This window comes from Orycteropus afer, unplaced genomic scaffold, assembly GCF_000298275.1.
Source record: "Orycteropus afer afer isolate SDZICR_OR568_19922 unplaced genomic scaffold, OryAfe1.0 scaffold00191, whole genome shotgun sequence".
Classification (NCBI taxonomy): domain Eukaryota; kingdom Metazoa; phylum Chordata; class Mammalia; order Tubulidentata; family Orycteropodidae; genus Orycteropus; species Orycteropus afer.
This window is the reverse complement of record NW_006921778.1, coordinates 1,564,328-1,587,222: the sequence shown is the minus strand read 5'-3', so window position 1 is coordinate 1,587,222 and position 22,895 is coordinate 1,564,328. Positions and strand designations below refer to the sequence as shown.

General features: G+C 36.2%; 1 protein-coding gene across 1 annotated transcript in view; it reads left to right on the top strand.

Moving 5' to 3' along the window:
* DCP2 (decapping mRNA 2) overlaps positions 1-15,727 on the top strand; it is a 98,318-nt gene extending 82,591 nt beyond the window's left edge. The window contains exons 10-12 of the mRNA XM_007947573.2: positions 11,993-12,103; positions 13,887-13,938; positions 15,564-15,727. Of these exons, the coding sequence (XP_007945764.2) occupies positions 11,993-12,103; positions 13,887-13,938; positions 15,564-15,727 (327 nt within the window). The remainder of the gene's footprint in view (positions 1-11,992; positions 12,104-13,886; positions 13,939-15,563) is intronic.
* Positions 15,728-22,895: the final 7,168 nt, after the last annotated feature.

Below are 22,895 nucleotides of genomic sequence, written 5' to 3'. Positions count from 1 at the left end.
AAAGAAGAGAAAATAAAAAAGAAGGATGGCACCCAATAGAATGGCTAAAATAAAAAAGATAATACCAAGAATTAGTAGGAATATGGTGCAACTTGAGTTCTCATGTATTTTTATGGGAATATAAATGGTAGAATTATTTGAGAAAATTGTTTGTAGTATACATATATATGGAGCTCTGGTAGCGTAGTGCCTAAGGCACTTGACTGCTAACCAGAAGGCTGGCGGTTCAAACCCATTAGCCACTCCTCGGAAGGAAGGTTGGGCAATCTACTTCCTTAGTGATACTGCCTCTGAAACCCAAGGAGGGGTCGCTATGAGTCGGGTCCAACTCGATGGCACATAACAACAACAACAACAGTATATATATATATACCGAAGAGCATAGATAGATCCAGTGGTCTAACAGTTCTGGTCTTAGGTATGTATGTTCATCAAAGGCATAGACAGAAATGTTTGTAGCAGCACTTTTTGTAAAGCCTCAAACTGGAAGCCAACAAAATGTTAACAGTGGAATGCATAAGTTAATTATGATAAAAATCACACACTGGAATACTATACAGTAATGTGAATGAATAAATTATTGTGACAAACAACATTGATATTTGTCTTGCAAATATGTTGTTGTTAACTGCTGTCAAGTTGACTCCAATTCACGGCAAGTTTATGTACAACAGAACAAAAATTTTGTTCATTCCTGTGTCATCCTTAAGATCACTGGAATGTTTGAGTCCATTTTTTTGGTTATTATGCCAATCCATTTCATCAAGGGTTTCTCATTCCCTCCTTGGCCCTGTACTTCACTGAACATGATGTCCTTTTCTTTTGATTGTACCCTCTCCAGATGACGTGTCTAAAGCTAGCAAGTTTTTCATGGGTAATTTTCAAAAGTGGATCAATCGCCTAGGCTTTCCTCCTAGTCTGTCTTAGACTAGAAACCCCGCTGAAACCTATCCCCACCATAGGTGACCCTGCTCTTATCTGAAATACCAATATCATAGCAACATACAAGGCACCACAGTATGACAAACTATCAGACCAGTGATGGTCTCTCAAATATAATGGCCAGCAAAAGAGCCCAGAACAAAAAGCACCAAAAGTTGTTGTAGTTAGGTGCCATTGAGTCAGCAACTCTCTGTACAACAGAATGAAACTCGGTCCTGCACCATCCTCATAATCCTGGCTGTACTTGGACCCTCATTGCAGCTGCTGTGTCAGTCCATCTGGTTCAGGGTCTTCCCCTTCTTCACTGACCCTCTGCTTTACCAAGCATGATATCTTCTTCTCCAGAGATTGGTCCTTTCTGACAACATGACCAAGGTAGGTGAGACAAAGTCTGGCCATTCTTGTATCCAAGGAGCATTCTGGCTGCACTTCTTCCATGACAGATTTGTTTGTCCTTCTGGCAGTTCATGGTATTTTCAGTATTCTTCGAAAACACCACAATTCTTCTCCAGTCTTCCTTATTCATTGTCCAGCTTTCACATGCATATGAGGTGAGTGAAAGTACCATGGCTTGGGTTGTTGTTGTTATGTGCCGTTGAGTCAAACCTGACTCATAGCGACCCCTCCTTGGGTTTCCGAGGCAGTATCACTACAGAAGTAGGATTGCCCAACCTTCCTTCCAAGGAGTGGCTGGTGGGTTTGAACCGCCAGCCGTCTGGTTAGCAGGCAAGTGTCTTAGCCACTATGCTACCAGAGTTAGGTGCACCTTAATCTTCAAAGTGACATTTTTTTCTTCTTAACACTTTAAAGAGGTCTTTTGCAGCATATTTTCCCAGTGGCATATGATGTCTGGTTTCCTGACTGCTGTTTCCATGGGTGTTGACTGTGGATCCAAGTAAATTGAAATCCCAGACAACTTCAAACTTTTCTTCGTTTATCATGATATTGCTTATTGTTTTCTTTATGTTGAGGTGTAATCTGTATTGAAGATTGTAGGCTTTGATTTTCATCAGTAAGTGCTTCAAGTCATATTCATTTTTAACAAGCAGGATTGTGTCATCTGCTTATCACAGTATGTTAATTGTTCTTCCTTCAATCCTAATGCTGTGATCTTCTTCATATTGTCCAGCTTCTTAGATTATTTGCTCAGCATACAGAATGAATAAGTATGGTGAAAGTATACAACCCTGACGTGTACACCCGTCCTGATTTTAAACCATGCAGTATTCCCTAGTTCTGTTTGAATGAACACCTCCTGGTCTGTGTACAGGTTCCTCATGAGAACAATGAAAAGTTCCGGAATTTCCATTCTTTGCAATGTTATCTATAATTTATTATAATCCACACAGCCAAATGCCTTTGCATAGTCAATAAAACACAGTAGACATGTTACTGGTATTTTTTGCTTTTAGCTGAGATCCGTCGAACATCAGCAATAATATCCCTTATTCCATGTCCTCTTCTGAATCCGGCTTGCATTTCTAGAATTTCCCTTTCAGTATACTGCTGCAGTTGTTTTTGAATTATCTTCAGCAAGATTTTACTTGCGTTTGATATTAATGGTATTATTGTTCAGTAATTTCCACATTCTGGGGGATCACCTTTCTTTGGAACAAGGACAGATACATGGATCTCTTCAGTCAGTTGTCCAGGTAGCTGTCTTCCAAACTTCTTGGCATAAATCAGTAAGTGCCTCCAGTGCTGCATTCATTTATTGAAATATGTCAGTGGGTATTCTGTCAATTACTGGAGACTTGTTTTTCACCAGTTCCTTCAGTGCAGCCTCTACTTCTTCAGCACCATTGGTTCTTGATCATGCTGTCTTCTGAAATAGTTGGACATCAACCAATTCTTTTTGATAAAATGACTCTGTATTTGTTCCTTCCTTTAATGCTTCCTGCATAGTTTTATATTTTGCCAACAAATCCTTCAGTATTGGAACTTGAGGCTTGATTTTTTCTTCAGTTCTTTCAGCTTGATAAATGCCAAGCATGTTCTTCCCTTTTGGTTTACTAACTCCAGATCTTTGCATATTTTGTTATAATACTTTACTTTGTCCTCTCGAGGTGCTGTTTGAAATCTTCTCTTCGGTTCTTTCACTTTACCATTTCTTCTATTTGCTTTAGCTACTCTCTGTTCAAGAGCACATTTCAGAGTCTCTTCTGACATCCATTTTGATCTTTTCTTCCTTTCCTGTTTCTTTAATGACAGTTTGCATTCTTCGTGGATGGATGTTCTTGATGTCATCCCACAACTCATCTGGTTTTTGGTCCTTGGTGTTCAGTGCATCAAATCTATTCTTCACATGGTCTCTAAATTCATGTGAGATACAATCAAGGTCGTATTTTGGCTCTCATGGACTTAAATTTTTTTTTGTTTGCTTCAACTTGAACCTACATATGAGTAGTCAGTGGTCTGTTCCATGATCAGTCTTATTTTGACTGATGATATTGAGCTTCTCCATCACCTCTTTTCACAGATGTATTAGTCTAATTTTTTTATCTGGTGAGGTCCATGTGTATAGCCACAGTTTATGCTGTTGAAAACAGGTACTTGGAATGAATATACTGTTGGTCTGGCAAACTTCTGTCATGTGGTCTCCTGTGTTATTTCTGTCACCAAGGCCATATTTTCTGTTTTGTTTTTTGAAATGAAAAATTATTTATTGAATTGATGCCATTCCCTAATTAATTAATTAATTAATGCGGTGTTTCCTCCCCTCCCCTCTCACCCATGGTAACCAACCACTTTTTCTGATTGATCCCTTTCCAAAGAAGTGTCAAGGTATTTGTCTTTAATCTCACTGATTCTGTCTTCCTTTGTTTCGATTCTACTCCTTTGCCCATTCAATGTGTTATCTATTTCAGAAAATTTAGTATTGATTTTCTTCATTCTACCTGTAGATTTTGTATCATTTCTAATTTTTCATTTATTTTGTCATTTTATTCTTGTATTTTCTTTTGAAATTGTTCTCAGGTTTTCTCTGTGTTTTCCTCAGTTTTGTCAGTGTTTTTCTTGATCTTTCTTTCAATCTGTTGAAGGACCTAAATATAATTCTTTTGAATTCCTTATCATGGAGTTCCAATGCTGCTGCTTCCTTAGGGATTTGTTCTGGGTCTGTATCCTGGTCCCTTGTTTCTACTGCTTTATCTTGCTTCTTTGTGTGGACCATGATAGTCAGTTGTCTCTGAGACGCTGTGATGTTTTTGTGTTTATATTTAATTAGTGATTATATATTGGCTTGACTTGCCCGTGATTTTTGTTTTCTTTGGATGTTATCTACGTAAGCAGGGTACTGTGCTCCTCTGTTCACTTGTTGGCAGCACTTATACACTCACCATTGTCTCCTTTCCTGTTGTCAGCCCCCCGTATCCCTGCTGTCCATGGGAAGTGGAGCTTGTTCTTAGGTCCCTGGAATCTGAATGAGAATGCTGTCACTTTAAATACCCAAAATGGCCATTACTGGTAAATATTCAAAATGGCTGCACCCTCCAGACAGCCGAAAGGCCATAGCTCAGGTTGTCTCCCTCCTTGCTGTTCCCGTTCCTAGTCATAGACTACCAGTGCAGTTGTCCCTGTGGCCCTTGGTGACTGGGGCTGATCTTCAGGTCAGTTCTCAGGTCCCAGCACTACTTGGAAATGTTCAGGCTTTTGGTGCTGTCAGAGTAGCTGACACTCTGCAGCTCTGTCCATCTCCGTACTGTTTTCATTCAGATTTTTTCATTAGTTGGTGCCTGATCGATTTCTATATACTTCCTTTCAAACCTCAGGGCTCTGGGACTGTCTTCTGTATCTCTGTCAATTGGTTTCTTTTTTCTTTGTTGGAGAGGGACTATGTCGCTTGTCTGTCTATCCCCCCATCTTGCTGGAAGTCCTCTCTGTTAACAATCTTGTAGGCTTATTTACTTTGGATACTTTCATAACTGGATTGGTTTCATCATGTGTGCTAATGGTTGGTTGTTGTTTGCTGCTGTTGGTTCTCTGTCCAAAGGACTCCCTTTAGCGTTTCTTGTAAGATTAGTCTGGTTTTCACAAATTCCTTTAATTTCTGCTTATCTGGAAATGTCCCAATTTCACCATCATATTTGAGGGACAGTTTTGCTGGCTATATAATTTTTGTTTGGAAATTTTTTTCCTTTAGGGTTTTATATATACCATCCCATTGCCTTCTCACCTGCATCGTTTCTGGCAGAAAATCAAAGCTTAGTTTTATCGATTGTGCTTTGTAAGTAACCTTTCGTTTTTCCTGTGCTGCTTTCAGGATTCTGTCTTTGTCTTTGATTTTGGTGAGTTTGATGATGCTACATCTTAGTGATTTTCTTTTGGGATCTATTCTGTTTGGGGTTCGTTGGACTTCTTGCATGGATATATTCTTCTCTTTCATCGTATTAGGGAAATTCTCTTTCCACAAATCTTCTACAATTTTCTCCATGGTTTTCTTTGTCTCTTCCTGTTCTGGAATTCTGATTGCACATAGGTTATTCCTTTCGTTGGTATCCTACATGATTGTTAGACTTTCTTCATTTTGTTTTGATCGTTTTCTGATCGGTCCCTTTCCAAAGAAGTATTGAGGTATTTGTCTTCAGTCTTAGTAATTCTGTCTTCCAATAACTGAGTTCTGCTCCTTTGCCCATTCAATGTGTTAATCTATTTCTGAGAATTTGATACTAATCTTCTGGATTTCTATCTGTAGATTTTTTTATCATTTCTAATTTTTTCATTTATTTTCTTCTGAAATTGTTCTAGAGTTTACTCCTCAATTTTGTCAGTGTTTTCCTTGATCTGTCTCTCAATTAATTTAAGGTACCTAAATATAATTCTTTTGAATTCCTTATTTGGGAGTTCCAATGCTGTGTCTTCCTCAGGGATGTTTTCTGGGTCTGTATCCTGGTTCCTTGTTTCTCCTGATTTACCTTGCTTCTTTGTGTAGACTGTGATGGTGATTTGTCTCTGAGACATTGTGATGTTTTTGTGTTTTTATTTAATTGGTGATTGTATGTTGGAGTGATTGGTCCAAAGTTTTTGTTTTCTTTGGATGTATCTGAGTAAGCAGGATATTGTGCTCCTCTGTTCGCTAGTTGTTAGCACTTACGCCTTTATCACCTGTCTCCTTTCCAGTTGTCAGCCTCCCGTATGTACATCCTGTCTTTGGCAAGCACAGACTATTCTTAAGTCCCTGGAATCTGAACAAGAATGCTGTCACTTTATCCAAAATGGCCACAGCTTGTAAACATTCATAATGGCTGTGCACTTCAGACAACCGAAAGTCCACAGGTCAGTTTGTGTCCTTCTTTGCTGTTTCCCTTTTCAGTTGTCAGCTACCTGTGCAGTAGTTCATGAAGCCCTTGGTGAGGAGGGCCAATTTTTAGGTTAGTTCTCAGGTTCTAACACCACTTAGAAATATTCAGGCTGTCTGTGCCATCAGGACAGCTGACGGTCCCTAACTCCGTTTGTCTCCTTACTCATTGTTTTCATTTACATCCTTCTATTAGTTGGTGTTTAATCCACTTCTGTATCCTTCCTTTCAGAGCTCAGAGCTCTAGGATACTCTTCTGTATCTGTGCCAATTGGTTTCTCTTTTCTTTGTTGAAGAGGGTCTGTGTAGCTTGTCTGCCTGTTCCACCATTTTATCAGAAGTCCTCACTAAGGCCAAATTTTCCAACTATCTGGTGATTCTTTTTTGTTTCCAACTTTTGAATTCCAGTCACCAGTAATTATCCGCTCATCTTGATTGCATGCAGTCAATTTCAGACTGCAGAAATTGTAAAAATCTTCAGTGTCTTCATCTTTGGCTTTAGTGGTTGGTACATAAATTTGAATAATAGTAGTATTAACTGGTCTTCCTTGTAGGAAAATGGATATTGTCTTATCATTGACAAAATTATACTTATAGATAGATCTTGAGGTTTTCTTTTTTTCTGCATAGTTTGAATTTTTTCAATAATTTTTTATTGTGATATGGGTGAAAGTTTACAGAGCAAATTTATTTTCCATACAGCAGTTCATACACAATTTGTTTTCATGACATTGACTGCAATTCCCACAGTGTAACATCTCTCTTCCCACTTCATCTCTGTAGTTACCTCTTCCTGTGTGCTTCTTTCCTGGCATCCCTGCCCCTGAGCTATCTCCCTGTGAAAATACTGCTCTTCTTTTCTCCTGTGATTGATCATTCTAAGTAGTGTGTCTGTCTGATGTGAATGTATCCTCCGTATACCTGTTGTTTGCCTGGAAGACATGGGAATAAATTCAGTTCCAGACCCGAAGAGTAAGTAGGGGCTTGTAGTCTCAGAGGTTTCATTCACCAGGCTTTATCAGACTAGGAAGCCTGTTCTTTTTTATGATTTTGTTTTATTCCACATTATTCTTCCACTCTATCCAGGATCTGCTGCACTGATCCCTTTCTGAGTAGTTGACAGTTAGCTGGGCACCATCTAGTTTTTCTGGTTTCATGGTCATATAGGCTGAGGTTCACACTGTCCACTAATCCCTTAGACTAATTGTTTCTATGTGTCTTTGCTTTTCTTCATTCTTCTTTGCTCTGGACGAGGAGAGAACCATTGTTGCATCTAGATAGCCACTTGCAAGCTTTTAAGACCCCAGTCGCTACTCACCAAAGTAAGATGTAGAACAATGTTTCTGTGTAGTATGTTATGCCTATTGAGTTTAATGTCCCCTGCAACCAGGGTCCTGAGCACACACCTCCAACAACTTGCTCTATCAGGGTGGTTGACTGTGCCTAAGAAGGTATCGTAACTTTGCCCTCTGTTAGTTCTAGTTATATGGACATTCTTAACAGCACATACAAATATGTATGCAGAAATATTGTCTGCCAACCTTATATAAAAACCACAAAGCCAAAGTCACTGCTATTGAGTCGATTTCAACTCATAGTGACCCCATTTTGGGTTTCTGAGGTGGTAAATCTTCATGGAAGTAGATTGCCCAGTCTACTTCCACGGAGCAGCTGGTGGGTTTGAACTGCCAACCTTCTGGTTAGCGGTCAAATGCCTTAGGCACTATGCCACCAGAGCTCCTTAATCTTTTATGTAGTCATGGGTATAGTCCCTTTGAAATGTTCTTTTTGATGATGAATGCAACACCATTCTGCTTCAATTTTTCATTCCTGGCATGGTAGATTATATGATTGTCTGATTCAAAATGGCCAGTACCGGTCCATTTGAGCTCATTAATTCCTACAATATTCATCTCTATGCTTTCCATTTCGTTTTTGCCAACTTCCAGTTTTCCTATACTCATACTTTGTACATTACATGTTCTGATTATTCATGAATGTTTGTATCTGTTTCTTCCCATGTTGAGTCATTCCCCATCACTAAATGAAGGTCTTGAAAGCTTTACTCCATCTACATCATTAAGGTCAGCTCTACTTTGAGGAAGCAGCTCTTCCCCAGTCATATTTTGAGTGCCTTTCGACTTTAGAGCTCATCTTCTGGCACTGTATCAAACAGTGTTTCATGGCTCTTCATAAAATTTTCCAGTAATGCATCACACAGTGTTTCATTGTTATTCATAAGGCTTTCAGTTTTTTCAGAAGTGAATGACCCTGTCATTTTTCCTGGTCTTCGTCTGGAAGGTCTGCTGAAACCTGTTTACCATGAGTGACCCTGCTGGTATTTGAAGTACTGGGTGGTATAACCTCCAGGTTCACAGCCACATGCAAGCTACCACTGTATGACAAACTGACTGACAAGGGGTAGAAAAACCAAGAGACCTACATAAATGGAAAACTGTAGCATGCTCACAAGTAAGAAGACTTAAATTGTGAAAATGTCAGTGCTACCCATTGCAATCTACTGATACAATGTAATTCTGATTCAGATTCCATCATCTTTCTTTAAAGACTAGAAAAAAGTAATCCCTAACTTTAAAGGGAAAGGAAAAAGACTCTGGATAAGTAAAGCATTACTAAAGAAGAACAACAAAATAGGGGGCCTCACATTCCCCGATCTGAAAACCTACTATATAGCCACAGTAGTTAAAACACCCTGGTGTTGATACAACATCAGACACATAGACCAGTGGAACAGAATTGAGAACCCAGAAGTAAATCCATCCACCTATGGAGAGCTAATCTTTGACAAAGGGCCAAAACTCATTATATGGTGAAGAGATAGTCTCTTTAGTAAATGATCCTGGCAAAACTGGATATCCATTTGCAGAAAAATGATACAGGACCCATATCTCACACCGCATGCAAAAATGGACTCAAGTTGTATCAGAGATCTGAATGTAACACCTAAGACCTTAAAGACTATCAAAGGAAAATAGGGACAATTTAGGGGCCTTAATGTAGGGCATAAGTACACTATTGAATATAAAAAGGCCCAAACACCAGAAGACAAAATAGATGACTGGAACCTCCTAAAAATTCAGTGCCTCTGTACATCAAAAGAGTTCATTAAAAGAGTAAAAGTGGAACCCACAGACTGGGAAAAAAATTTTGGCAATGACATTTTGGACAAGGAGGTAATCTATAAAATGTATAGAAAACTTGCACAACTTAACAGCAGTTATAAAATGGACAGAGAACATGAACAGACACTTCACCACTGAAGACATTCAGGCAACTAACAAACACCTGAAGAGGTGCTCACGATCATTAGCCATTAGAGAGATGGAAATCAAAATAACCATGAGGTATCATCTCACTCGAGGACTAATAACAAATTTTTAAAAACCAAGAAAATGACAAGGGCTGGCAAGAGTGTGGAGAGACTATAACCTTCATACACTGCTGTTGGTACTATAAAATGACACAGCCATGGTGGAAATGGTATGGTGCTTCCTTAAAAAGCTGGAAATAGAAATACCATATGATCTAGCAATCCTCCCACTGCTAGGTAGATATCCTATAGAAAATAAGACTTGTGACATGAACAGATAACGCCCCTGTTCACTGCAGCACTATTTACAGTAGCAAAAAGAAACAACCTAAATGCCCATCAGTGGAGGAATGGATCAACAAACTACCATCACGCACAGAATGGAACACTATGCAACATTAATTAACTGATGAATCTGCGTAACATCTCAAATCATGGATGAAGTTATATGCCTTTATGATGAGTCAATTTCAAAAAGAGAAATACTGTATGAGATCACTAGTGTTAAAAGTCAAGAAGAGGGTTTTACAAAAAAAAGAAATAATCTTTATATAGTGGGAGGAAAATGTTGAACAAAAGTAAAAATTATAATAAACACCAGGCTTACTGCTCTGGCAGATAGTGGTGAAACCTCCAAGGCTATGAGCCTTAGTCACTCTTTGGACTTGTAATTCACCTCACTCCTGTCTGTGGCTTAACCTTCAGTCAAACAGTGACAGGTGAACAGTTCCAGTGGGAAGGTGCACTTCTTGGAACAGTCAACTGTGGGAGATCAGAAGAGCAGCATTAGGTACAGAGAAAAAGCTCAGAAAGCAGGAATGCATAGGAAAGAAGGACACAGGGAAGAAGTAGGAAGAGAACTGCAGTCAGTGTCACGAGATAAAATATGTACGAACTATTGAATGGAAAATAAATTTGCTTTGTAAACTTTCCCAGGTCACATTAAAAAGTTAAAAAGAAGTATTCTTTGGTTACCAAGGGTGGGTGGGGAAAGGAGGATAAGCCACTAACTTAAGTGAAGGAGGAAAGAAAAGAAAAGTCTCAGAAAATGATAAACTAATGTATGATGGAAATTACCTTTCAAGGGGTAGTGACTAGGATGGGGCCTAGTAGGGGCTTTTGGAATGCTAGTTATATAGATGCCTTCAGTTTGAAAATTCACCAAGTGGCATAGTTTTGGTTTGTATACTTTTTCTGTTTGTGGTGATGCAGTGGTTAAGTGCTCAACTGCTAACCGGAAAGGTTGGCAGTTCGAACCCGCTACCCACTCTGTGGGAGAAAGATGTGGCAGTCTGCTTCAGTAAGGATTATAGCCTTGGAAACCTTATGGAGCATATCTGCTCTGCCCTATGGAGTCTCGATGAGTCAAAATTGACAGCAGTGGATTTGGTTTTTAATATATGATTTATTTATTTTTTTTTTTAAAGAGAATGATAGTGTCTTTTTTTTGTGGAATAAAGGATATTACTATTTCAGAAGCCTTGGTGTTGGGTTTGATTTAAAAGTGTGGTAACATGAGTTTCTAAAAGCTGTATTTCCCTCTTATTTTAGGTGAGGATGTTGTTTTCAAGGTAGTTTAGTGAGTGGTTAATTTTTTCTGTAGGTAGATGGAATATAAGTAAGCATTTTTTAATAGTAAAGTTAATTATTTTTTTTATGCTATTTTAACCTGTCCTCCCAATAGTTGCTTTTCAGGTTACTTAATAACAGGCTGACATTAAAAACTTTATAATCTTTAGTTAAACTTAGAATTTTTTTGCTGTAAAATTAACTATTGGTTACTGCAGGATAATGGCAAAATATGGACTTACTTTACTATCAAACTACATGCATGTTTAAGTTTCACATTAGGTTTCAGGTCTCAATTTATGGATAATTGTCCAGATTTAAAACACCAGTCTTTATTATTTTGTATAAAAAAGATTATTTGATAGTGGTTATTTGTTGATTAATAATTTAAAGCTGATGTCAGACTAACATTTGACCATATCTGCTTCATACTTCCTGCTCTAAGAACTGTGGCTATTCTTCAGCATTCCCTTGACAGAGAGGTTTCCTTTGGCATGCAGCTAAGGTTTTCAAACTGGTTCTTCCTCCCCTTTCTAACTTTTTTTTGGTTTGTTTGCTTTAAACTCATATGCATCTGTTCCACTTACTCATTATAAACAATCTGTAAACAGAAATAGGATAAAGCAAGAGAAATGGAAAGATTCCTAGGGACCACTATATTTATAATTTCATACTTACAGAGAAATCTAGCTTTGTGAGGCATTCTATTAAGAAAATATAGTGATCTGTGGTACATTTCCCCAGTGTTTATGAAGATTTTTTGTGGGCTTGGCTAAACTGATTCAACCAGCTAAACATCTAGATGAGTATATTTCTTTGTCATATTATATATTTTCATTTTGTTTCAAAAACAGAATCAAAATGTGAGGGGAAATGGCAGAAAGCAGTATCAAGACTCCCCTAATCAGAAGAAAAGAACAAATGGAGTTCACAGTCAGCCCACAAAGCAGCAGAATCCCTTGATGGTAAGATTTAAGGCTCCCATGCTGAGAAGAGTTCAGACTTCTTAAAAGTCGAGCTAAGGCAGTTGTCAATCCATAGCAGTAATGTTATTTGCTTTACTCTTAATTTTAAATAATATACTAATAGGATTTTATAGAGCTGAATTGTACCTGATTATGTTGATACACTAAAAATCTCTTTAGACCACCTATAAATTATAAGTTTAAATAAGTTTAATTGTAAGTTTGACATTGATGCTACTGCTGATCTTTGCTTTTTATGTGGGTATTTACATTTATTTCAATGAAAAGAATATGTAGTCATTTTAGAGTAATTCCTTGGATGTTGTTCTAAATAAATAGTCTTTATTATTTTAATAAATATTCCCTTAAAATAATATTGTAAAAATGTCCATTTTTCCTGAGTATATATAAATTTCACTTAGTACCAAGCAAAATCCTGTGGGTTTTGGGTGAATATTAGAAATGACTCTCAAATTCATCTCAAAGAACTTGAATAAGTTTTTTAAAAATGAGCAAACGGTTCATAAGTGATTAGTAAATATGTGAAAAATGCTGAACAATATGTGTAATCAAAGAGTACTCATTTATATAGGGTACCACTTTCTCCCATCAGACTGGTAAAAATGGAAAGATTGATGATACCTCAGTGTTGTTGAGTATATTGAGACACTTAATTGATAGTTGGTACAGTTCTAGAAAGCACGTTGATGATATATATCAAAAACTTGAGAAAGTGCTTACCTAGATTCCCTAGAAGGGACATTTAAGGAATATTAAGCTCGTTACTTCTTTACAATAATGAAAAAAATAGAAAAAAACCTAATTTCCTGTTGTTTGGTGTTGTCAAGTCAGTTCCCACTCATAGCGACCCTATGTACAACAGAATGAAACACTGCCAGTTGTGTACTATCCTCACAATCCTTGCTATACCTGAGCCCATTGTTGTACCCGCTGTGTCAATCCATCTTGTTGAGGGCCTACCCCTTTTTGGCTGACCCTCCACTTTGCCAAGTATGATATCCTTTTTCAGGGAATGGTCCCTTCTGACATCGTGATCAAAGTAGGTGAGACAAAGCATTCTTGCTTCCAAGGAGCATTCTGGCTGCACTTCTTCCAGGGTAGATTTGTTCATTCTTCTGGCAGGGCAGTCCATGGTACTTGCATGATTCTTCACCAACACCACAACTCAAAAGCATCATTTCTTGCATTCACTTTAGCTACTCTCCTATCAAGAGCAAGTTTCAGAATTTTTTGTGACATACATTTTGGTCTTTTCTTTCTTGTCTTTTTACTGACCTTTTGCTTTCTTCATGTATGATGTCCCTGCCAGAATTCTTCTGGCCTTTAGTAGTCTTTAAAAATGATGGTGTAAATTTATATTTACTGAAAAAGGAACTTATTTAACTTTTAAAAAGTCAGTTTCAGTACAGTAGTATGTATATCTAATTCCATTTAAAAATATATTAAAATATATCTTCAATGAAAAAAGCTGGGAAAAATGTACACTGGAATTTTAATGGCAATTACCTCTGACTTGACAGATTTAATGAGTAATTTCTTTTTTCTACAATTTTAATGTAATTAACTGAAAAAAATTTAGGCTTAAAAAATAAATACATTAATTTAAAGTGTCAATGAGAAAATGAGGATGGTAATTATAATTCTGATTCAGTTTTCTTAGGGAAATTGATAATGTATCTCCTGAATTACAATAAGTGAAATAACTGAAGATTGTGTGTTCTGTGTGTGTCTGTCCATGTGTTTTTGTTTGCTCTAAAAATAGAAATGTGAAAAAAAACTGCATCCACGGAAACTTCAGGATAATTTTGAAACAGGCAAGTTAATTTTTTATCATTTTAAAATATTTTCTTGTGAAGTTTGATTAGGTTCTGGCCTAACTTTGATTTTAAATAGGATGATTAGCACATATTCTGCAGACAGTTTATATATGTGGTCAAGTTTTGTTATAAGAAATTAAGTATAATAAAGATATTTAAATGATCAAGATAAAATTGTATTTCCCTTCTAATGTGCTGTTTGTTTTGTGAATATCAAGATTTGGTGCTCTGTGTAACTACTGTAAATAAATAATTGCTTAGGGATTAAAGGAGAGCAGAACTAAATATCATAAACTTGAGGACATCTCATTCTTGCACATTTATAGGGGAAGAACAAACTTCATAGGGGAAGTATTTTTCTCTTGTTTTGGAGGTAATGGTGGCATTTTTTAAGGTGATACTAATAATAGCTTTCATCAAAGATGATACAACTTCTCTTCCTCACTTATCAAAAATAGATTGTGTGATCCGGTTTAGAAAGTAGTGACAGTGCATGTAGAAAGGTCTTTGACAATTGTTAAATAACTGTTAACATTTTTTCATCTATTTGCAGTAATCTCCTTTTTCTTCAGTACTATTTTGAATTGTATGAAATTCCCTTTGCAATAGGTACACATTATTCACCATCTAAATTTAAGGCTTTCATATAGAAAAGTCTGAAATGAGAATCAATATGAGTATATTCCTTTTCTTTGAATGATTTAAGGTAAAAACTGTTTTACCTTAAATTTTAAAAGATGCTTTAACCCGTTTTGGAAAGTTAAGGTTAACTATGAAGAAGTAGGAACTATCATTAGAGTTTAGTACAGAAAACTTACAGGGGTGGATGTTCTCTTAATAGGACTCTTCTGCTCACCTTGGCTAATAGTTCAGTCTAATTAATATACCATCAGAAATTACTCACACAATCATTTAAAAGCCATATGTTCTGGAACACGAGAGAAGGTACAGTGTAACACGGTATGTCCAGCTTAGTAGGGCATGATGTAGATAATGTAAATCTTTGGGTTCTTAGTCTTATGAAGGAGGAAGTATAAAAGGATTCTTGACCTAGGAGTCCTCATTTCAGTCTTTTTCTGCTTCACTCTGTTTGTGTCCTTTTGAAACCTCTTTTCCTGGTCAGGTCCTTGCTCTATTGAAAAAAAAAAAAAAAAAAAACCCAGATAAACTGGAGTTGGGTTATACTATGTTTTTGAAAATTTAGATTTTTCTTTAAGTTGGTATACTCCCTAAAGTGTCTTGGTCTCCAACTTTATTATTTCAGAATTGTAATCTTTATAACTCTTATAATTGTAATCTTTACAATGCTTACATTTTGATCTCTGTCAGAAATCTCCCATTATATTATGTTGGCCAAAAATACAAATGTTGAAGAACCTTTTCAATGTAAGGGTCTTAAAATAAAGCCTGAGAAGAATAATTTGAGAATTTGTGTAGAAATAAACAAAATATCATCAGTTTAGGGAAAAGAAGGTATCTTGGGTGGTTCTATTTAGGTTAGGTTCAGAGTGTGGGAAGATAAATATATTACACTTTATGTGAGTTCTTTTATAACAATTGGTGGATAGCAGTAATTGATTTTTTCTAAATTAATAAGCTTATTTATTTTGTTTTTTAAACAGATGCTCTATGTGACTTACCTTGCTCTAGTGAAGACCAGTTGCTGGAACATGCCGAGGGGCAGTCTCTGGCGTGTAATGGACATTGCAAGTTCCCGTTTTCATCCAGAACCTTTTTGAGTTTCAAGTTTGATCATAATGCCATAATGAAAATCTTGGATCTTTAATAGCAGCAAATGTGTTACGGAAATACCAAGATCAGAGACCTATTGCACTGGAGTATGTGTCTCTTCATGCCTTACCATTCTCAGGTGTTTTAATGAAATGCAGGGAGGCAATGTTTCTGAAGAGATTGCTCTTTGTGCAGAGGAGAGAGTGGCAAGAAATGAGTTTGCACTGTAAATGCAGTTACAACTTTTCATACATTTGTACCTTTCCAGTGTTGGGCTAATTAGTTTTAGTTCCTTTTTTTTTTTTTTTTTTTTTGAGGGCATTCACTCTGTGTAATTGTGGGCTTTATTTTGTATTCTGGTCAAGAAAAGTGTTGTCATCATGAAGTAGCCAAGTTAGTGAGAATGCACCATCTACCCATTATAGTGATCACAATAGTAGTTTACTTATATTGATATTCTTTAAAGACAGACTTAAAACACACAGTTTTTAAATGAACACAAGTGCTAAAGTGTCACGGAAGTCATGGAAGATTGCAGGTCATCTGCTTTGGAGGCATCTTGCATATTTATCTGCTTCTAACCACTTAGACTCTCTAATCCTCCTCTGCTTAGAGTCTTGTTGAAAGGTTTTTATTTAGAGCCAGTATCTGCAATATAATGTTTCTGTTCAAATTGAACTCTTAGCACTTCATTAAAGGACAAAGTCCACAGCATGGAGAGGGAATGAGGTGGATGGGTGTGATGCTATAACTGAGTTTTGCTGCAATGCAGTCAGGAAACCAGGAAGACTATTGGGGAAGGGGTGGCAGGGGATTATGGAGGTTAGGACCTAGCAGCTACTTTGGTTGTATCTTCACCAACCCTTTTTAGCACTGTAAAATGATTTTGTTCTTGTGGAAATGTCTTCATGTTACAGTTGCGTAAATACGTACGCAAAGCTGACTTTACTAGATTTTGCATTGCATCTCAGTGTTGATATGTGGAAACTGATGCTATGTTAGGTTCCAGTTTGTAGTAGTAACATACAGTGACACACTTTTATTGACATGCTGAAGTCCTTGGAGAGAGAGAAGAAAGGATATGTAGTTTAACTCATACAAAATATTTCAGTTAGGGAGAGTTGGAACACAAAAGGACCATACATAACTCACTCCTAGGAATGCATCTTGTTCTTTCAGGATTCTTAAATCCAAATAAGCATGGCAGTGCATATTTTAAGAAAGATTTCAGCTATAATTGAGGACAATCATCTGGGCTTTAAGGGGTCTTTTGTGTTTTGGGTGCATCTGACTTCATTGAAGGTATTTCTTTGTGGGGGGAGTTGCACAATCATATGTGCAGGTGCATCTGTCATGTGGGTTTTTTAAAATCTTTTATGTGTGGTATCCACAGAATTTATCTCTGCTTGTAAATGTTACTATAGAAATCTTCATTCTGTATAGGTTGCCTATTTAAAAGGGGTTCTATTTAACCTAGTGGGTCTTTTAAAGGAAGCCGCTATTCTAAGACATTCACTCAGTGTTACTTTGCTTTGGCTTTGAAATGGCTTAATTTTTAATGAGAAATTCTATTTATTAATGAAAATGTCACCCTCTTGGTGCTAAGCAGGAGAATTCACAATTTTAGCAGTGTATTTAGAGTTAGGTTATATAGAATTCTGTGTCTTGTAATGTGACAAATTTGTGAATCCTTCTATGACTTTTTTAAAAATGCATTATAATGGTTGTGTGTGGAAGCTCTTACTATTTCCAGAAATACGGCTGCTTTGCTTGGGTCTCTGTGAGCCATATTTATAGTTAGTCCCAGCATTCCAGATTTTTGTCAAAATGTTAAGGGAGTGAATACTTTGCCTGGCAGGTGAATCACTGTCACTGTTTTACTGTCAGCTGGAAACCATTTAATTGTGTGTGTGTGTGTGTGCGCGCGTGCGCGCGCGTGTGTGTGTGCATGCTTGCTTTCCTTCTACGTGAGTGCTTTGGTCAGTCTTTCTGGTGCCTAGAGTTGATTCTTCAGTTCTCAATACTAAAGCAAAAGAGATTAGTTACCAGAAGAAGTATGGCCTTTAATAGTATTGAGCCTCTTCAAGAACCAACAAATTATCCTTTTTTAATTACTGGTTAGTTTAACGATGGTTAAATATCATTGCTGTTTTGCTGCTTCATTTAATGCACTGTGGAACAAAATAAGGCTATTTTGGGATGGGATTATGATAATTTTAGACTTTTAACTCTCTTTAGAGATTGGGATAATAAATGTTAAAAGGTGTGAATTGAAGCTTATGTGTGTGATGTGAATTAACTATGCAGAACTGTATAAGTTGGATGTACCTGTTTATGTACATCTGCTGTACTTATGCCCTTGGACCTGTGTAATAATTTCTCAGTGTTCAGCTTACCTTGAGAAAGGCCATGCTTAGCACAGAAACTGGATTTCTTCTTTGAGAAATCTGAACATGATTTGAGGAAATCAAGTGATAAAGGAGTATGCTGAATATGCAATAATTTACTTCTACTGTGTGCTGCATTTTAAGAAGCTAGATGAGAAGACTAGTTGTGTTGGCTTCATTATGTCTTTGAGAGAGAAATTGGTCTTTGAATTTGCTTTTTAAATGTTATGTTCCAACTTTATATGTTCCAAGGTGCAGTGCACTGTGAATCTTTTATTTTTTAAAATTTTGTTGGTGCTTTTATATATCTTTTATGATTTATAAGATGTTAGAGGAGGTTTTTTTTTTTTTTTTTTTTTTTTAATTCTTAACCATTGTAGTCCAGATATAGAGAGATAGTTTACTTGATTTTTTGTAAGTGTTTGCTAAGAAACAGCAAATGAATGGTTTTAGGATTTCAGTGACGCTCTTCTAAGAAATGAATGCTTGGAGAGGGCTGAGAACCTAATAGAACTCTCTTAGCGTGGGAGAAATTTGATTAAAAGTGTTTGAAAATTAAGTTGAAATTTTTTGTTAGTATTATAAAGGCAAATTTCCTATGTTGTTAAAGGAATTGTGGTGACTGCTGTTTTGAGTTTTGGAGATCCTTATTTTTCTATTAAATATCAATCTGTAAGTACAGATAATGAAGATTTTTAGCAAAATTAATTTCATGCTGTAAGATTTGGTTGGTACTTTTAAGGCTTTAGTGACTTGTGTGTAATGTAGGATACAAACTTGTATCTAAGTGAATAGCATCCTTCCACTATAGGAATTAAATTCTTCTATAAATGTGTGCATATTATGGTAATCTGTAGAAAAGGTCTGGGTGCATGTGTGCATTAAAAAGATTTCATCACCTGTTCCCTCACCTATTTTTTTGCTTTCCAACAGTTTAACTCAGTAAAGAGAGAAGTCAGTTATAAAAGTTAGACTTTGTGCCACCTTTTCTTAACTATGTTAACTTCCTGCTTTTTAATCTTTATTTTTGTACCAATGAACTTTCCTCTACCTGCTCAGAGATTTTGTTTGGATCGACAAAGAATGCTGTACTTTACCTGTTGAAATCTCGTATTTCTGTATTTCTTTGAGGTAATATTTTTCTTGTATATTAATCACAATTATAATAAAGTTAGATACATTAACATTTTTCTGGTTGAAGAAAAATGTTATCTAGTAATTAGACTTGGATTTTCTAGTTTTAGGGGAAGGGGCTTATATGTATTGTTGTAATTTTATATTAATAATAAGCAAGATAAGCATTACTTTGTCTGAAGGTATATATCTTTTACCTTAAAGTACTTGTCCCTAGGTAAATAGGTGTTAGGAAAACAACAATTTTGTTAAACCTTACTCCTGATGGCTTGCAGAAGCCTAGCTGGAGTTTCTAATTTTGTATTAAGGGGCATTAGTATAATTGCCAAAAAATTAAAAAAATTAGATTATGATGAGCTTTTTCAGCATCTTCTTCTTCTTAGAATTGAGTTGTTGCAGTCTGCATGCCTGTGCCAAAAAGATAGCAGATTGCAAATGAGCAGGCTTGGTCCCATGCTTTCAAAACTCATTCTGAATTGCGATTTAAAAAAATATGATACGCTATATGATAGGCAGAATTGCCCAGAAGGCGTGCTGGGTCAAAGAGTATAAGGAAGATACTTTAGGTTTATCAGTTCTTGAATGCTGTGTGATGCACTAGGCTAGAAATGTGATCATTGATTAGCTCAAATATAGCTTAATGTATGTGGTCATTACCAAGCTTTTTCCAGCTCTGGATAAAGTTTATTTTTTTCTAAGTATGGTTGCCCAGCAATCTAGTGAATCTAAAGAATTTTTCTCACTTTTAAGTTGAAAGACCAGTGTTTAGGAGTCTGATCCTTTGTGTGTTGATACTTTACAACTCCAGCCAAACCGAAGTGCTCTGCTTTCCTATACAAAGATACCCTAGAGTATATACACCCTAGTCAGGTGTGTGTCATAGTCATTTTCAGTGGTAGTTATACATTTGTCTGTCCTGGATGGGAGTAGACTTGAAGGGTTGGCCTCCATCAGTTGAGTTGCTTAGATTTTTAACGTAAAGTAAAGAAATGTAAAGGAAAAAAGACCATTGAAAGTCTTCTCTTGAGAAATGTTCATAATTTAATCTGGGTCTCCAGATCAATAATTCAGTAAGGAAATTCATTTATCTTGAAACATCTCTGATGAACAGAGAGGGATGGTCTAGCCATGGTAGGAACTTGAAAACATGATCATCTGAGATTAACCTTGACAAGGTGCTTGCATTAGCTGTGCTGGTCAAGTGCTTTGGGAAAAAGATTAAATGCAGAAATCAGTTGCCTGTGTTTGTAACTTTGTTGCACATTGACCATCCTCTTAATAGACTTTAGCCCTTTAGCCCAGTAGAAAGGTTCTTGAGGCAGCTGGGTTTGTTTTTTGTTGGCCACTGTCTGTGTGTGCCATTTGAAGACACATTGTCTCTTACTCAGTTTTCTTGGTGTGTCTGGACAGGAAGAGACCATTGAGGTGCCTACCCCTCTCCCCCCAAATATGTTTTCATTTGGACTACATCCCTGTGGTGAATGTGCCATGGTAGGAATTTGTAAGCAGTGATCATATCATCTTTCCTCTTGCAATGATGATCTCATCTGGGCCCCAAGCAAATGCACAGGTAGGATACCTGTGCACTTTTGAGTCTTCCAGTGCATGGTAACTGTCAAATTAGTTTGGGAACAAAGAGAAAACTCCTGTGTAGTTCTAGGGGGAAATGGCAATGTTCTGGTGGTCCTTAGTCTTTGAGAGGATAGTGAACTGTGTGAAATAGAATGTAACATTTTTATTTGATCTACTTTCAATTAATTGATTCTGAGATTCTAGACAGTCTATAGCTTAAAATTATGGTGTGAAACATTTTGGGTACAACTTTACATTGTTATTAATTTCCCAAGCTTTAAGAAATTATTTGTTATTTGTAAAATATCTTGGCTTTTTGAGTTGGCAGCAAGATAAAAGCTCTCATCTGTGAATGAATTTAGAAAGGTAGTAACTATTCCTTAGTGGTTTGGTTGGTTAGATGTGTTGATACTCTGGGAACATGAGTAGCAGTAGTTTTGCACTCTTCATGTCCTATATGTGTATGATGTGCACTGATAGAAAAGCACAGAAGATACATCTGCAAGAGTTTCTTTGTGCGTTTCATTACTGCCCCAGGGCACTGCTGTCTCCACTGTTCATTTTAGGTTTGTGTCTGGACCTTACACAAGCAACCATTTAATTTTGAATGCAAGTGTCCAAAGAACTTGAGTCTTTAATTTTACTCTCTTCCTCTTATTTCAGTTTTTAAAGTTGCAAGACAGCTAAACTGACTTCCATTTTATAAATATTGTAAGCTGCTGTTAAAAACTATGGGCTATTTTGCTTATATATAATATATATATATACACACACACAAACATTTTTTGCTTATGTTTTTGAAGTTTACTTAATACTATAAGATATAACCCTGTACCTTTTAGAAATCATCTTTGGTATGTATCGACTCATCCTATATTCACATACAATTCAGACATTTAATATTAATATTTGGCTTTAATGAAAAGTTAGAACAGTCTTATTTCAGAATAAAATGATTAATCAAATGGAACTATAATTCATATTTTCTGTAAGATTATCTTTTGTCTAATCAAAATGAGGGCATGAAGTTTAGTTTGGAAGGGAAAGGGAAAAAACTTATTTCTTTTTATATCCTATTTCCAAAACAAGATTTGAAAGAACTTTTACATATACTGTGGAAAATAGATAATGGTCATGGAAGATACATAGTTTTAAAACAGTTTTCTTAATAAGTTTTAGTCTAAACTCTAAAAAAGATGAAGATATATTTATGTTGAGTCATGCTAAGCAATTTACTTTATTTTGGACCTACAAAAGCTAGTAGAAAAAATTGATAAAATAGTTTCACTAAATATATATATTCAGTTGAGAAAAATTGACTTTGTAAATCTCAATAATCATTTTTGTTTTATGTGAAATGATTTCGTTTTTGCCTAAATGATAGCAATGTTTTATTACTTCACCTTCTAGGGTATTTTAATGCTTGGATAAAGACTATATAAGCAACCCATTAAAGTGATTGAGTCCACGGTGCTAATGAAATTCTAGAGCTTTTTTGTTTATTGTCAAACATTTAGGAAGAGCAGATGAGGAAGCAAGAAAGTACCTGTTGGGTTCACCTTATAGTTATGAGAATTAGTACCTTTAGGCGTACTTTGAGCGTTTTGGGGTTTATTACATTCTGGCTGAACCACAGCATTCTCTCTTTCCCTCAGTGTAAATGAAAGGGTAAGGAATGATTTTTCACTTACTTATATAGGATTTCTAGTGATTCATGTTTACGAATTAGGTTTAAATTTTTGTTGGATTATTATACTTCCAAAGACGACTAGAAGTGCCAGCTGTACTCTTCATTGAGGAAATGAATAAAGTCCTATGTCTTAACAGGTATTATGCTATAACTTTTTGAAAGCTTTTGAGTAAATACCACCAATTTAGAGATTAAAAACCTTTAATCTTGTAAAATCCAATTTGAGTTATGAAAGTTTTCTATTTTGAAACAGTTTTACAATTGATTGTTCAAATACTGGCTTTCTGTAAAAACATGTTAAATTTAGACTGTTTGTAGTGCAATATTAATAAAATCTGCTGCTTTGATCCATTTTAGTTACTACCTTAACTTGGTTTCTGCTGTTACTTGTTAATATAGGTTCCAAGTTGGTCATACTTTGGTGTTAGTGCCATCTATCT